This window comes from Glossina fuscipes, unplaced genomic scaffold, assembly GCF_014805625.2.
Source record: "Glossina fuscipes isolate IAEA_lab_2018 unplaced genomic scaffold, Yale_Gfus_2 26, whole genome shotgun sequence".
Taxonomy (NCBI): Eukaryota; Metazoa; Arthropoda; class Insecta; order Diptera; family Glossinidae; genus Glossina; species Glossina fuscipes.
Genome location: NW_023998421.1, coordinates 5,755,932 through 5,772,435, shown reverse-complemented (window position 1 = coordinate 5,772,435; position 16,504 = coordinate 5,755,932). Strand labels below are relative to the sequence as shown.

Below are 16,504 nucleotides of genomic sequence, written 5' to 3'. Positions count from 1 at the left end.
AAAAAAAAAAAGAAAAAGAAAAAAGAAACAAAAAACGCAAGAAAACTACTACAAACTATTACTACTACCGCTGCTTGAGTTTCGTATGGTGTGTGAAATGACTTCTTCTTAACCAAACTACTACAACAACTGCTAACCGACGATGAATGGCTTAAAGTCTGGCTGGTCGGTTGACTGGGTGTTTGTTTATTATGGACTATTGGCAGACACAGTTGCAGTCGTGAGTGCAAACCGTGTGAACGTGATTTTTTCTTTTTATTTTCTCTTATTACATATTTATGAAAAATTAAATAAAAAAAAATAAATTTATAAAAGCTTTACAAAAATTACGTAAAATTATTCGATTTCTTTCGAAAAAACAAAAAAAAAAAAAAAATTTAGTACATTTATTTTTAACTAAAAATTATTTTAAATATATATGCATATATATATGTATTTTGTAAAATTTCCTGAAAATGTGAAAGTTTTAATTTCTATGTTTTTTTTTTGCTTTTTTTTAAAAAAAAAAAACTAAAATAAAACAAAATGCTTTTAAAAATTAAAATTTATACGTGATGTGAAAAATGAATGATTTTTAAATCAAATATTCATGTTAAAGCTTTTTCTTAAACGATTAAAGACGAAATAAAAGCAAAGAAATCAAAACAAAAAAAAATATATATTTTAATAAAAAGTGTTTTACTTTTCTTATTAAAATAATATATTATTAATTATTTGTATATACTGAAACATGTGTTGTGTGTATAAATTTTATCTTCACATAAAATTATAATTCCCTTGTGTAAGAAAATGCGTTACTGAAGAAAATTATTATACTTAACTTAAAAAAAATCACCTTCGTTTTCGTTAAAAAAAAACTCTTCACTTATTATCGTTACTATGTTTACTATTCATACATAGAGTGATTACGAGTTTTATATATATAAAGTATAACTTTGCAAAGTCATTAATCGTTGTTCGTTGTCTTCCTTCATTCTTCGCCTCTCATGAGAATTTATGTGACTTTCAATTTGTTAACTCTTAAGACATAGGCATACAAGCACAATAAACTACATAAATATGGATAAACGTTTCAAAATCACGAAAATATTAATTGTAAGTAAAATATGTGAGAAGTTTTTTCTTATTAAGTTTGTTGCTTAAGTCTTTTGTTATCATCGATCATTAATACATACGGAAAGCATTAATTTATTCAATACGTATATAACACAAACAAAAAAAATTATCAGAGATACGATACTTTTATTACTTATTAATAGTTGTAGCCGTGTCCGTCCGTCCGGTTATTGGCCTGCTGTTACAACTTTTATAGGTCTAGCAGCAAAAACCAACTTCTTCCCCCTTTGGAGAAATGTTTCTTTTGGTACTTTAGGTGCGTCCGTTAACCCATTCTCAGTACCAACTTTCATGCAAAAACTTCTAATGTTTTTGCTCAATTTGAAGCCGATATCTATATTTTTGGAGCCAGGAGAATGTCCGGTTGGACAGACCGACTTACTTAAATCGATTTAAAATTTGATTTGAAGCTGACTTCTGGTTTCAATTAAATTTTGTAAATTCTCTTCTTCTTCACTTACTTTACTCACAAAACGTTTGATGCCCACCAATTCAAAGTTATAACAACTCTTTACAAATGAAGTCTTGCGTTCCGTTAGAATGATTTTGCCCAAGAGTTTCAAAAATGGAGATACGTTTTATATAATTTTTTGTATCAAATTAACTAGGAATAGGTTAATTTTCACCACAACATATTAAAATTTAGACTTTTCTGTCTGGGTAAGATCCAAAAAATAGGCCGCCTTGGTCCAAATTCGGTACACTTAATTTTTTTATGTTAAATTACTATTATGATATATTTTTCAACAGGAACCATTGAAAATTATATGTTTTTGTAATAGGAACTTCAGTTTTCGTTATATAAGAGGACTTTCAGAAATTATCCCACCCAGTGGAAAGTTTTCATACCAATTTAGGATGCCGAAGTACTATGAATAGCCACTTTTGCCAAGAAATTTTGAAAATTGCAATTATTTTCCATATAACAACTTTTCAGAATTGGGCATTGTAAGGGCAGTGGTCGAAACAATGGACCAAGCTAAACAATTTTTCGCATTCCTCCTCCCTCAAAACACGTCATTGTACTAAACTTCATTAAATTATCTCAAAAATTGTGACCTGTAGCTTGAACACAAATTTTCACACGAACAGACGGACTTTGATCAATTCAGATTATAATTCTGAATCGATCGCTATAATAAAGAGTGGGTCTACCTTAAGCTCTTCTACGTACGCAGTAATTTAATATATCCTGTACCATAAGTGATACAAGGTATAAAATATTATAAAATATTCTCTTCGTCACGTACGCACATTGCTGAAATGTTGCCCAATTTTACATCAAATGAGAACGAAAATGTTAAATTATTACTAACTTGACGCAAAACCAGCTCCAATCGAATGGCCATTCGAAACATCCATAACTAACAAGAAGTTGCAGGCTTTGTAGGTCATAGCTCCGCTCGAATAACCTACATGAGTGCCTTCGAACTAAAAAGAAGTGAATTTGAAATGTCGAATTTCTCACATTAGCACTGGAAATTAATAAACTGGCTACCTTAAGCTATTTAAGGTTTTCAACTTCAAGCCCAATTTAAGGAAAACTTGCATTGCATCGCATTTACCATTGAAGTTGACTGAAGCTGGCTGAACTTTAACATTGAATCTGGCTAGTCATTCACACATAATAGGTGGAAATATACTGATGGTAGTGTTCATTTATTCGAGAATACCCCTTAATTACATATTAAATAATAAAGCACCTTTGACTGAACTCTCGAGCATAGAGGCAAAGTGAAAGTTTACCGTATTAAATAAAGGCAGGCCGAACAAGTTGTTAGGTGAAATCAATGGCAAAGCGAAAAACTTGCTCCTTCTTACTACTACCAAGTAAAATCGATATATCAAACGAAAGGATACTTACTCTGTCTTGCTGTTCAATTGTGTACGGCACAAGCTAGGTGGAGGAGGATTTTAACTCTTTCTTGTTTATTTCTGAAAAAGTAAAAAGGATCGTAAATATATAGAAAAAAAATTACCCCTAATGTTGAGAAATGCGCCACAAGTGGATCGCTTATATCTGCGAAATTTTAATGGTGACGATAATGCGGTCTTCCTACCAGCTAACGGCGCTCGCATCAGGGCTTCGGTATAACATCGACAGAAGTCCGGCATGTTACGATATGGCCTTAAGAATTACTTGTCTGACGATATGCTTGACTTAGGCTGTAAATTTATAAATTTTTGCAAATGCTCGATCTTTTCTCTTCCTCTCTCTTTCGTTTCCTACGAAATATTATTATTAGTTGCTTATTGCCTTTATTATTATAACCTTACCTTACATCACCTGTGGCACGCAGATATATTATGTTTGTGAATGGTCGGATATGCGTGTAAGATCCGAAAAGACTTGAGATAAGCTCACCTTTTATTATACTGATTGATGTGAAATGATTTTCTAGCCTCCTCTGCCCGCCTGCCTCTCCTATTATCTTTTGTCAACTTACAAGTCGCAAGTATTGAGATATTTTCATGAAATTTGGTACACTGACGTTTCGACAACTTCCTATATATGCGCAATATATATATATAATTGTAGGGTAGTGTAGGGTATTTTATGGTAGTTTTATATGTTATTATTATTAAATTTTAATAATAACAATTAATATTTTAAATTTTATTCTAAAGTGAATTTTTTCAAAATTTTCATTTTCAATCTCTTTTCAATTTAATATAATTCTTGAAAATTCTTGCAATAAATAATTAAAGATAATTTCTTTTCAACTATTTATGGAAAATATAAAAGTGTTTATTGTAAATTTCTCATTTAATACCATAATAATGCAGATTTCTATAAAAGTGTAAAGGGGAAGTTTTTCTATGCGTCCTAAAAAGAAAATGGAAATGACAACGAATCAAATTTAGTTAAATGTAACAAACAACTTTTATAATTGATAATAATAAACAAATAATAAAAAAAAAAAGAAAAGAAAAGAAAAGAAAAGAGAAAACAAAGGCGCTCCTTATAGACGTGAGATAAGGCACAAATAATGTTGTGTGTGAGAGAAAAAAAAACGCAAGAAGCATTCGATGTCGCATGTTATAATATCGATTGATATATAAAATTAGACAATAAACATCAACAAAATAACGCTAAAGATGGTCAGATTGCTTTAAAAGAAGAAGACAAAAAAAAAAAAAAAAAAAAAAAAAACCGCTACAGTTCGATATTTAATTTAAACTTTACTTTGTATTAATGTTTGCAGAATATATGCTCTAGAGGAACAGATTGCTATGACAATTTCAAAGAAACTTTCTCAGCACTTGCTTATTGATATAATGTGTATGATGATGGTGGTGATGATAGTATTTTTTTTTTTTTTTTTTTTTTTTGATCCGTAGATGTGAAAATGAAAAATGCGAAATTGTTACAATGTTGCTACACATTTCTATTCTGTAGAAATGAAATCAAGTTTTCAAAATGCTCTCACGTAAATACATGTATACGCACATACACCTATTTATCTTACTAAATTTTGTAAGTAAACAAACGAATATATGTATATATGTGAAACAAAGTCTTTAAATGGTAGTTATGATGAAGTTGTCAACGAATGTTTGTCTTCGACTTGAGAAGCAGCAAGTAAACATCGTAATATATAAATGAAGTTGAAAAATGTTCAATTTAAAAAGATTTGACTTAATACTATCTTTATGCACGATAACGATAATAAATTGTACGCGTGGATCTGAATAAATGTGTGAACATGTTTATAAAGAACATGTTATTCTCTAACACTTTTGTTATTAAGTTTAGTTTCCAGCTTTTGTTTTTTTTCTTTTATTTTTTTTTTTTTTTATTTCTTTTATTTCTTTTATTTCTATTTCTTGTCTAGCAACTACTTTATTCATTCTTTCATTTGTTAATTTAATTGACAGCAAGTTGTCATGAGTTGTTTCCTTTCGAATAATCTGCTAAGCTGCCTGCGTTAATTATCTGGTAGAGAAATGCATATATAGGTCAGTTATGAAATGCTTAAGTACATCAAAACGAATAGTTTGATATTACAAAACAAGGAAGAAAGAAAATATATTGTGTGGAATTTGCAGCAGTCCCGTCCCTCTCACACAGACCTCACCAGCCTGAAAACATTTTGTCAACATAAGGGACTTGTTTGAGAAGAGGCTGGTTTCTTAATGGAAGGATAAAAATAGATGATTTTTTTTTTTTTTTTTTAATTATTATAAGTTATTTAATATTTCAGGAAAATTACAATACAATTTTTGGAAATTCAGTTGGTGAGGTGGGGTTTTGCGAGAACTCTTGAAAAACAACTTCCTCGCGGTTGACAGGACAACTCGTAGTAGCTTTCTTTCGTGTTCTTTGGTCACAGCCTAGTGGATGTGCGCCCAAATTAATATCATACCTTTACCGACTAAGCACTCTCTACGTACATGCTACGAACAAAGTTCCTTGTAGCTACGATCAAACTAAACTATATGGCATTTGAGATTTGAGTCCGCGAAAACTGACTTGATAGTCGCGATCTTATCTAGTCGACTACACATGTGTAGTAACCTTTATAAAACGCACTATTTTCTGCTGGTAGGTAAGTGTAGCTTATACTTAAACGAAGGATTTAAAGTAAAACTATTAAGACATTATATAGTCGAGCTAAAATGGCTTTTAGTTACCTTACACTACTTTACCTTGCTTTCGCCATAAGATGCTAAAAATTATTGCTTGTGTCTATGTGTTTTCCCTGGGGCTCGTGATATAGGAAAAAATCCAGAATGTGAGCAGACGTTCAAGGTTCGTACAATTAATTTTCTATTCCTCAACCCTTTTCCCTGCAGTATTTGAATAATTCGCATGTAAAGTTTTATAGGGAGTCGTGAAAATTTCACAATTTTCAATAGAATCTATTTTTGGTTTTAATTATCCGAGTTTATCCAAGTTCATCAATATATCTCAAAAAGTACGACCTGTGGAAGATGTGGAAATACATGGACAAACAGACAGACAAGTTTAAACTTAAATCGACTGAAGCAAAAGAAACTCTTCGTCAAACTTCAGTCAATCCTATCAAGCAGAAGTGCATAAATTTCAGCCTTTGCACCTGGTTCTAAGACGTACAACCGGCCTAGCAGCTTCAAACATAATTTTTAGGAAAAATCGATGATAGTTGGAAATAGTGATAAATGAACCTACAAAAGGATCCCTCTCCCTCTCTCTTTCTCTCTTTCTCTCTCTCTTCGCCATAACGTTTTACTCCGAATGATTTTGAATTTTTAGCAAATAGTCTTAACATGGTTTACTATTACGTAAAAACATAAAAGCAAAGAATTTTAAAATCAATATAACACCTCAAGGACAGGTGAATGGATTCATTGAGCTTGCCTTGGCCTTTAGTGAAAAGTTATAAATTATTCGTTTAAGTGTATACCACACGAAGTACTTTGGCATGGATTGGATTATCTGGTTTAATAGTTATGTACTACATTACCTAAGCACATGTAACAGTTTTGAGGGTTAGAAACTAGTTACACGGATCCCTTGGCCGAAGTGATCTTTTCGCTGGTGACCTAATGTTAATGGTAGCCGCGGTCGTCTTTGTTGTATCCAGTTCAATTGCCAAAAAAAACTAAGGATTATTTGGCTATCGACAAATCGGTCAAATATTTTTCTGAATTCAACAAAATTTCCAAAAAGTGTTGTATTAATACACTCCCGGGGAATACTGGCCATTGCGCTCAAAAGCATTTAGCTACAGTCAGTTAATCGACGAGCAGATAATTTGACTAATGACAAGAACAGCTACGCAAGCCAAAATGTAGACAGATAAGAAGAATCACTGACGGGCAGATAGACTAGCGAAGATGCTCAATTGCCTTCACAATTTTACTTCTCCGAGCTAAATATCGAACGATGAGGGTAATATGCTAAACTACCATCTTTCGGGGACCGTGACAACAACGCTTACGTAATTGCTGAAGTTTGTTTTGTCTCAAGTTTTAAGCATTAAAGAAATTGTTTTTCAGTTTTACTTAACGACTTCTCAATAACAAGTTTAGACATTTTTTTTAAGCTAAGGTATTGTATGGGTCAATAACATTTTTCTTTTTATTTCTATTATTATTTCTTTCTCTATACATCTCTCTCTCCCTCCTTGTTTCTTTTTCTTTCTTCCTACCTTTTATGAATATTTTTCTTCCACTAACGTTCATAGAAAGTGAAATTTCATTTTATTTCTTAATATGTGTCTTACTGCTATTGTGTTAGTGTGTGTAAACCATTGGACACTTTTACATGTAAATTAGTTACTATAAAAGTGATTGATTGTTGTTTTTGTTGTTGTTTGGAAACTACGAGCATTTGTTGGACGTTTTTTATTGTCTATAAGTTTTATATGCACCTCTACATACACATATATTAGTTGCAGTACTTTTTAATGATATTATGACTACCATTTAAATTTACATAATACATGCTCGTACAATATGCATTATAAGCAATAATGGGAAATTATTTATTATTCACATCTATAAAACCTTTCAAAAAGCGTGTCTTTTATGTAAATTCTTTTATAAAAAAAAATTATACTTCTTCGTTTTCAAATTTTCTTTTATTTATTTTTGTATACATTATATAGTTAACCTAGAAATTTAGTTGTGACTTACTAAAGAGAAAAAGAAAAAAGGATACGATTACTTAAAAAATTAACTTGAAAAGGACACTGTCCCTTACAAGCAAGAATCGGTGATATAGTTTTCGAATCATTGTATGCCCTCATCGCCTCTGAAAAGTGATTAGCTTGAACAAAAACTTACTCTATACTGCTTTACTTCAAGGGCAAGTCATTCATTGGTCAAATGAGTGAAACCGCCGAAAAGATCAGAAGGCGAAATGTTGGTTTTATAATTAACTTTATAGTTATATTTTAATAATTTCAACATTTCGTATTAGTTACAAAAATAATAATAATAAATATTTAAAAAAACTAAAAGCATTATTGTAGGACACAGTCAATCATTGAATACCTTACCCTATTTCGCTTAAATCATTTATTCGTAAAGTGGTTCAATCTCAAGCAATTGCAATAGCCGCGGGCCGAAACATGTGGTTGTACAAAATTTCGTCTAAATATCTCAAAACTTGCGGTCTATTCATTGAACACGAGAAAACAAGGTGGACAGACGGACAGACAAACTTAGATCAATTTAAAAAGTAATTCTGACTCGATCGGTATAATAAAGTCTGTGGCCTATTTCAAGTCGTTCTGGGTCGTTGCATGCATCAAACTTAATATATCCTCGTATCACAAACAGTGTAAGTGTATAAGAAGATGCTACAAATCATTTCAGTCAAAGTATTCCCCATAATTAGTTGCGATTTGTTTTTACAACAACTCTTCTTCGAAAGTTATTCAGAGTAGTAGTGTTTCCCAGTGCGATCTTCACAATGAAAGCTCTGATCAAAGCGGCCAAAAGTCACCGATTGAAGCAAATCGTAATCAACAGTGGAGAGAGTAATCACATTCAAGTTAATTGCTTTTAACTTTTCCTCGAAGTAAATTGCAATATGCGCCTGAGCGTTGTCATACTTAAAAGCCATTTTATCGTGTTGTTTATAGAAGCATAAAAGCTTTCTTGTATACTTGGTGCGAATTAAAAACGAAACGATTTTGCGGCAGTTGTGCCTTCATGTTCTAGCGAAATTTTAGTAGCTAGACGTTATTAGCTTGAACGTTTGTTTAATAACTCATTCTTAATTACACGAATTTTTAACGTTGTGACCGTTCGTTTTAATGTTTTGAAGACAACTTCAATGTTGTTACAACGTAAAATTAATAATTAAAAAAGTGACCTACAGCTAACTTAATGCTGAGAAAAACTACAGGAATAAAACTGAGTTTGTATCAGCAAACGTAACTATGTGTTCGGGTGGGTATCAGCGCCACGAACACATGTCTTCTCGTATATTGTGCTCATTCTTTCATGATCAGCTTAATTGCATGAGTTATTTTTAGCAACGTTTCCCATAGATGATTTCATTGGTTCAATACATGGCCATAACACATTATAGTTAGCTGATCGGGTCAAAGTAGAGAGTATTAGTTTCGCGCTGCAAATATTCGATTCTTCAATCGATTTTAACAACTCGACAAATCTGCTCTATGACATTAGCATTGCTGAAGAAGGGGACAAATCCAGATGTAGGATGTTTCCAAAGCTTTTCAGAGGCAGCATACTAGGCCACGGAGATCGCTTTTAGTATGGAGTGCTCGCAAAGATGCGTAGTTGCGCAACATTTTTTCCCTTCTTGCCCTTAGCTGGAAGATGCCTAGGTAAGGAGTTGTAACTCATTGCTCAATATTTCCGTAGGGTGTGTGACCGGTTGCAATTTAGTCATTCAAAAGCACTAATAATGGTGCTTTCTTGGTCCCTCTTCAACATACTCGATACGCATGCTAAAATGAGCAAAAAATAACATTTTCAACCGATTTTTGATCGCTTGGGACTACTTCCGCTGACTACTCGGCTGACTATCGAGGACAGTCTCTTGACTGTAATAATAAATCCATGTTTCATCTTTTACCTGAAGAGCTGTAAACATCGCTTTGAATCATCGACACGTTTTTCGTTTCGGTCAAAACTGCACGCACGACTAGACGAGCAACTAAAATCGGGACTACTGAGTCGCTAAGTGCTAGCGTACTCAAGTCGCAGCCACAAAGAGTGCTCAGATGATGAAGATAGAACGCTTATTGATTGAAAGCGACAATCACGTTTCTATCTCTTTCTCTTTTTTCACTTTTTTCTGACCGTCAGCGTGTTACACGAATAGGGCACATCCCCTGAGCAATTGATCATAGTCAAACCAGTTCGTACCCATTTAGAAAAGAGCTTTCTTTCCGACGCAGTAGAGCAGAGTTTAAACAGCTCTTGTCAGAACAGTATTTTTTCCCATTAAAAAGTAATTCTTTTTTCATTAACACGTGAAACCCGATTTTCCTAGTGCTTTGAAAGTGACAAGTGGCGTCAATAAAGTTACTGTAGCCTATAAGCCAATGATTGGAATTTGATGGCACTTTGAAGTCTGATACTATTAGAAAATCATCTGGTAATATCTATATATCGTCCTACGAATTTATTAAGTGACATTTAGTGTTTAATGAAATTGAAGTGTTTAGTGACCGGAGCTATTATGACTTATGTAAATTTGCGCCAATGCATATCTAAGAGCGAGTCTTCATAAAAAGAAAATGAATGGTGACAAATTGAGAAGTCAACAGTGCAAGCATATGTTGCTGCCGTGTTGTAAGATTTAAATAATAAACGAAAAATAACTTAAGCAACTTTGTAACGTCTCTGAAAAATAAAGCAATAAAACGATGATTTCTTTAGAAACCTTTGATTTTAAATTGAATAACAAATGTTACATGATGTGTCTCGGCTATGAGCAGATAGTTTGACTAACCGGTTATATGTTTTTTTCCAGTCAACTTAACTTGTAGTTACTTAGCTTATGTTTTACAATTTCTTTGACCAAATACTACCTAATCCAACTACCATTAATAATATTGAAAATTGTATAACAATGTCTGACGCAATAGGGACCAAAAAAAAGTTCATTAAATATTTCTGTATTTTTTTTTGGGCATTTGTCTAAATAAAACACTTAACAAAAAAAAGGAAAAAGAAAACAAAATGATAATAACTTTCTTAGTGAAATCGAAAGTTGAGTTTTACGGTTCACTTTTCCTTTGTGCATCACCTTAAAGAAAAAGGGCTGCAACATATAAATTATTATTGCTTATATAGTTATGGTTGTTGCTGTTATATCTGGTGTTGTTTTCGTTGTTGTTATTATTACTTTTATTGTTGTTGGTGTGGTCGCTTCCTCTTTAGTTTTTGTGAATTTCTCAATAAGAAAAGTGAAAGAGCGCGTAATTATAGTGAAAAATTGGCGGCTGGTCTTGTTTATGAACAACTTTTACTTGTGTGTCTTGCGGTCGAATACCTTACATGAATATTATTTTTCGTTTTTTTTCTTTTTTTAGTAATAACGCTTCGCTAGTTTCATGGCATTGATTGGTTGCCGTTCACGTTAATATTGTTACCATTTCTTTTTTTTTTATTTTTTGCATTCTTAAAACGATTTTTTTTTTTTTTTTTCTAGTCAGAAAATCTCATAAATTTTTCTATGCCACCATCATAAACTGAAATTACCACTTTTTTTTATTTTGTTTTGGATGAATGCGGTTAAAGATATTTTGCATTTTATAACAAGAAACATTTTTTGATTTCAAAGTAAACTCTTTATAGCTCCCAGCCTTTTTAATTAAACTTTTCCTTAAAAAAAAAAAAAAAAAAAAAAAAAAAAAAAAATGAATATAAAGGAAAGTTTTGAGATTTTTTGAGAGATCGAGAATGATTTAAATTCACTCAAATTAACTTAAAGTTACCTGAATTTCAAAATTAAGCGCATTCAGGTAAATTAATTTCAAACGACCCGAATTTTAATTCGGCTGAATTAAAATCAGGTATTAGACCTTTTTAGGCATATAAGAGCTTAACATTTCATAACAATCTTAATCCAAAATTTAACATAGTTACGTTTTACATCTTGCTGAGCTACAGCTTAGCCGAAGAAATTAGACGCGCGACTACAAAGTCGGTGGTCACGGGTTTCTAATCTCATAATGCGTAATTTAAGCATTTAACTTTAAGAGTACGTACGCCTCAATGCACATTGTAGCCAGTAATAAAATTTTTACACTTAGGAATCTATTTTCATAATCAAATATCAAAAATTGGACAATTTTTCATTTAAACTTTTCTATATTGTGAACCAATTTTAACCAAAAAATATTCAAAATTAAACCTTTTCAAGTTTCTTAGAAACAGTTGTGTAGCAGGAGGTTCCAAATTTCTCAAACTGATTTGAAATACCGAAATATTCTTGCCCGGGGATTTTGGCTGCGAAATTCCGAAAATTATAATATTTTTTCGAAGTAAGGCAGTATGTAGGGAGCGATCCGAAGCGAATCGAATAGGGTACCTCCTTGGGCAGAAGCAAGTTCAGTATATCAAGTATCTCAGAAGTCACGACCTATAGGTTGAACACAAGAATCTATGGTGAGCCATCAGATAGACAGGCGGACAGAGGGACAGACAAGCTTGCAGCATAATGAAATCGGGATCTATTGCAAGTCCTTCTGGCTATTGTAAACATCCATCCGTACAAGCTTCATATATCCTCTACCACAAGTAGTGTAGGCTAAAATAGTAGGAATTTAATAGAATTGAAATGAATTGAATTGAGTTGAGATTTTCATTTCGAATTTCGAATTGAATTGAAATAATTTGCATTCAAACGAATAGAAATTAAGATTAATTTATTGAAATATATTAGGATTGAGCGGAATTACTACAGTGATAACTTCAACTTTACGATGATAATTATTACAATAATATCAGGAGCACTGTCTATCAGACATACCCCACTATTTTCTTAAGTAATTTTCTTTCGTTTCGACAGGGAAACAAGGTGTAAAGCTTATCAAAAGCGTAGTGAATTGCCGTTTCTTCCCACATGGTACAAATAACATGAGTTTACAGAGACGATTTTAAAGATACTTGAATTTATGAATGGAAAAATATTGCGAATTTAGCGTAAGAAAGAATAGATCGATCATTTGATCGGATCTTCGCCAACACTAAACGCTTTGTTTTATTCAAATATCGTGCAATCTTTTTATTACTAGCTAGTCGTGTTTGGACAGGCAGAATGGACCCTTGCAAATATGGAAAGCAACCTAATATCTAAGCCTAATGATCGGTTGTTCTCTCTCTATCACTAAATGAATTTTAAATATTTACTCCCAAGCGAATGTAAACTTAATTTACTTTATAAATTGTTTTTATTTATTTACGTGTGAAAGCGAGGTTTTTTTTTCGTAATTATATTGTTTGATTTCACTTTTTAAACTAAAACAATAGCGAAAGGCTTAAAGCGCAAACTTGAATTCAAGCCAAAATAATAGACTTAAGACACAAACTTGTAATTAGCAAATGACAATTTAATGTTTGTTTTTCTTTTGTTTTCTTGTTTATGTTTTTTTTTTTTTTTGTTTGTTTCTCTTCTGCGATTTTTTTCTTAGATTAATTTTATATTTCTATTGCTTTTCGCTTTATACATTGATAAATGTTGGGCTTATGGTTTCGATTCGGCCACCTCTTGCAGCCCAAACATGAAACAATCACGTAAAGGTCGTGCCCAAATACTGACCACAATACCCTGTGATCTAACCAAACAGGCCTATTGCGCCCTACCTGGTGCTGCATATCCCTGGCATGCGGTACGACGTTTTGTTCATGAAAATCAGGGTTTAATGAAACGTATGTACGGCGATGTACGTCATATAGCGATATTGAAAAATGAAATTCTTAACAATGAGATCGATATCGATGACATTGAAATGGCTTCAGAGCGTTATTCGCGTGATGCTTATCGCGACAGTAGATCAATTAAGTTTACGCCTAATCGTGATGACTTTAATAATTTCAAATCAAATGACGTTTTACGCGAAGCCATTGTATTAAACTCACCGTCAACAACAGCCGCTACAACAATATCTACCAGTATTGAGGCTAATAAATCGGATCATGATTTAGAAAATGTCACAACAACGTTTAGAACGTCTTCTAAAGCCCCAACTATTGATAATGGTCCCGCTAAAGAAGTCAAAGACAATAAATATGAATCCACCACTGTTTCTAAAGATTTGAATGAAAATCTAGAAATTACAACGAAACTATCTTTTGATAACAACGACGAAGAAATTACGACGATAATTGTAGAGCGTAAAGGGGACACCGCAGCGAATAGTGTGTACGACGCATTGAGATATACTTCTGTTAGTGGCGAGTTCAAGACCGGTGATAACATACACATCGTGGAATCACCACAATTGGCTGAAATAGAGCCAGGTAGTACCTCTACTAACTCTACTACTGATAGCAGTATTAATTTATCAACCACAGCAACAACTGTAAAAGCTACTACGACAGCCAAACCTACACCGACTATCACTACCGCTAAATCGGAGATTATTGGCGAAAGAATTCCCTTGAAACAATTAAGAAAACCCTTCATACCGTCCTCGCAACGTTATCGACCCTCACAGCAACTACTCAAAATTAATTCAACAATCTCAGCCAAGTTGAAATTAAAAATAAGTCCAACCGAATCTTCTGCAAATAGAACATATATCATCAGATCAAATCAAACAGCGGCGTCATCAACTGATCGTTACATGTCTACTGTGCCGGGAACAACAACATCCGCCTCACCAACACAAACTTCGACCGTAAGAGCATCACCATTTAAATATAATAAAAATTACAATCGTTTAAACACTTCTTATTACCATAAATACGGTGGCTCGGCAAATCCGGCTGCAACTAGTTTGCTACCATCCCATGCAGAATTATTGTTAGGCGAAAAAGTGCGTAAACCCGCCATATTGAATGTTACACCTTCGAGTTTAGTATCACCACATAAACCACTGGTACATGACGGGCAACTTTTTCAGGATGCAATGAAACAAGACCCTCCAGTGCATATGAGAGGAGTGTAAGTCGAAAATGTTTTAAATGAATTTTTTTTTTTTGCTTTTATTTCTTCTTAATATTTCAGTAATGCTTGTCCGGTTAAGGAAGAAGTGGTAGCACCGTTCTGGGCCAACAATACACGGGGCGAGGTATTGGCTTTACTTAATCTTTATCCTTTCGAACAATACGTACATTGGGAGAAATGCACGCACGAACACAAGCAAATGTATTGTCGCGAAGGCTGTCGTTGTGAGCAGCAATATCGTTTACATCGTTTGCTTGCTTATGATCCAAACAATGAATGCCGCGGAATATTTTCCGATTGGTTTCGTTTCCCTTCTTGTTGCATATGCAAATGTTATAACATACCATTCGATTTTCGGACAACATCGCGAAGTCCACGATCGGAGGGTGGCTATAACAGCGATACTCGACATCCCATTGAAATTGCCGAAGAAAAGGTGAAGAACGCCATCTATGAACACGCGACTGAAGAATGGTATAAACCGAAGGATGACTTCAATTTCTATGAGGGCTAAAGAACATATTTACTCAGTTACTATTAACCTAAAAAAAATATTTGTGTATATATGTTTATCTACAATCATCATATTCATTAACAATATTCTAGACATCATTACAAATATTAGTTCGAAACTGCAAATATTTAGTCATCGAAAAAGATGTAGTACCCTACCATTAGGTCTTTTAGTCCACATTCAAGGCATTTAAGACATTCGTGCCTGTGTTGTTACTCCGCCGTTTGACTGTTGACCGATCTGCATGATATATATAAGTTCGACCGATTTCACGATACGGCAGGGTGATGTTCCAAGTTTGTGTATATGAAACAAGATTGGTATTACGATCGTATATGGTTGCCAGACACCAAAACTATAAAAAAACACAACCTCGGACGTGTAAACTAAACATGACATTAGGCTCATCTATTGGCAAATTCCGGTTTCATAATTACATACTTAGTACAATACCATTTCAACTCATTCCAAATTTTCTACCTTGCTTTTGAAAAAAAAACGCATACCAAACGTACGAGATCGTGACGAAGTCGTAGTCAAACTACTTCACAATAATGTTTCACAAAAATGCAAATTAAATAAATTCCGAACCCAGCGAGCGATAACTGAGATCATAATAGAGTCACAAGCTTTAATCAAATTTTAATTTTACCAGAATCACAAAAACCCTTTCCAACGCTTTGCAGAAAGTATGCAATAGGATGCAGTTAAGACTAAGATTAGAACTAACCCGATTAATCGAACGAAGAACTGAGTGATTGCAGTTGATTTGTTAATCCATCTCAAAATTCATTCCTATGTTTATAGTCGTTTTTTCCTTATTACTTTATAAACTAGTCGCAAAATTTTTTGTTTTTCTGTATATAATTAATAATAGAATGATTAGATTTTAATTTTAAGCATTATGTTATTGTAAATATTTCTTAAAACATAATGTTTTTTATGACTTAGAAAAAAAAAAAAGTGACACAGAGAGCGTTTGTACCTTGAAATTACTTAAGACAATTTAAAGCGAAAATAATTGTTACAAATAAATATTAATTAATTTAATTTTACAGAAGCCATAATCATTAAATGTAAGAATATATTGATATTAGTAAATAAGATGGATATGAAATTAGATAACTTTTTTTTTTAATTCGAATCGTCGAATAAACGATCTATTGAACTATAAGCCCAGCATTCAATGGGAAAAAGATGGACTGTACATGGTTTACCAAAGCGTCCAAATATGGTAGAGCTTCCTGCGTGCTATGATGCGTGTTATGATGTACGAGTCACTTTGATAT

General features: G+C 32.9%; 1 protein-coding gene across 2 annotated transcripts; it reads left to right on the top strand.

Annotated features, from left to right (window-relative positions):
• The first annotated feature begins 698 nt into the window (after positions 1-698).
• LOC119635350 (protein spaetzle 4) lies at positions 699-15,593 on the top strand. 2 transcript variants are annotated; one of them, XM_038030139.1, is made up of 3 exons: positions 699-1,095; positions 13,307-14,698; positions 14,762-15,593. In XM_038030139.1, the coding sequence occupies exons 2-3, from the start codon at positions 13,314-13,316 to the stop codon at positions 15,213-15,215; spliced, it is 1,839 nt and encodes a 612-aa protein (XP_037886067.1). In that variant the 5' UTR covers positions 699-1,095; positions 13,307-13,313; the 3' UTR covers positions 15,216-15,593. The 2 variants fall into 2 exon arrangements, with proteins under 2 accessions (XP_037886067.1, XP_037886066.1); XM_038030138.1 differs by having other exon boundaries at positions 13,224-14,698.
• The last annotated feature ends 911 nt before the right edge of the window (positions 15,594-16,504 follow it).

Bases quoted from the DNA above. Each gene is read 5' to 3' on its own strand.
- LOC119635350 (XM_038030138.1), top strand. From the start codon at position 1,060: ATGGATAAACGTTTCAAAATCACGAAAATATTAATT. The intron at 1,096-13,223 runs GTAAGTAAAATA...TTTTTTTCTTAG, and splicing joins AAATCACGAAAATATTAATT to ATTAATTTTATATTTCTATT. The intron at 14,699-14,761 runs GTAAGTCGAAAA...TTAATATTTCAG, and splicing joins CCAGTGCATATGAGAGGAGT to TAATGCTTGTCCGGTTAAGG.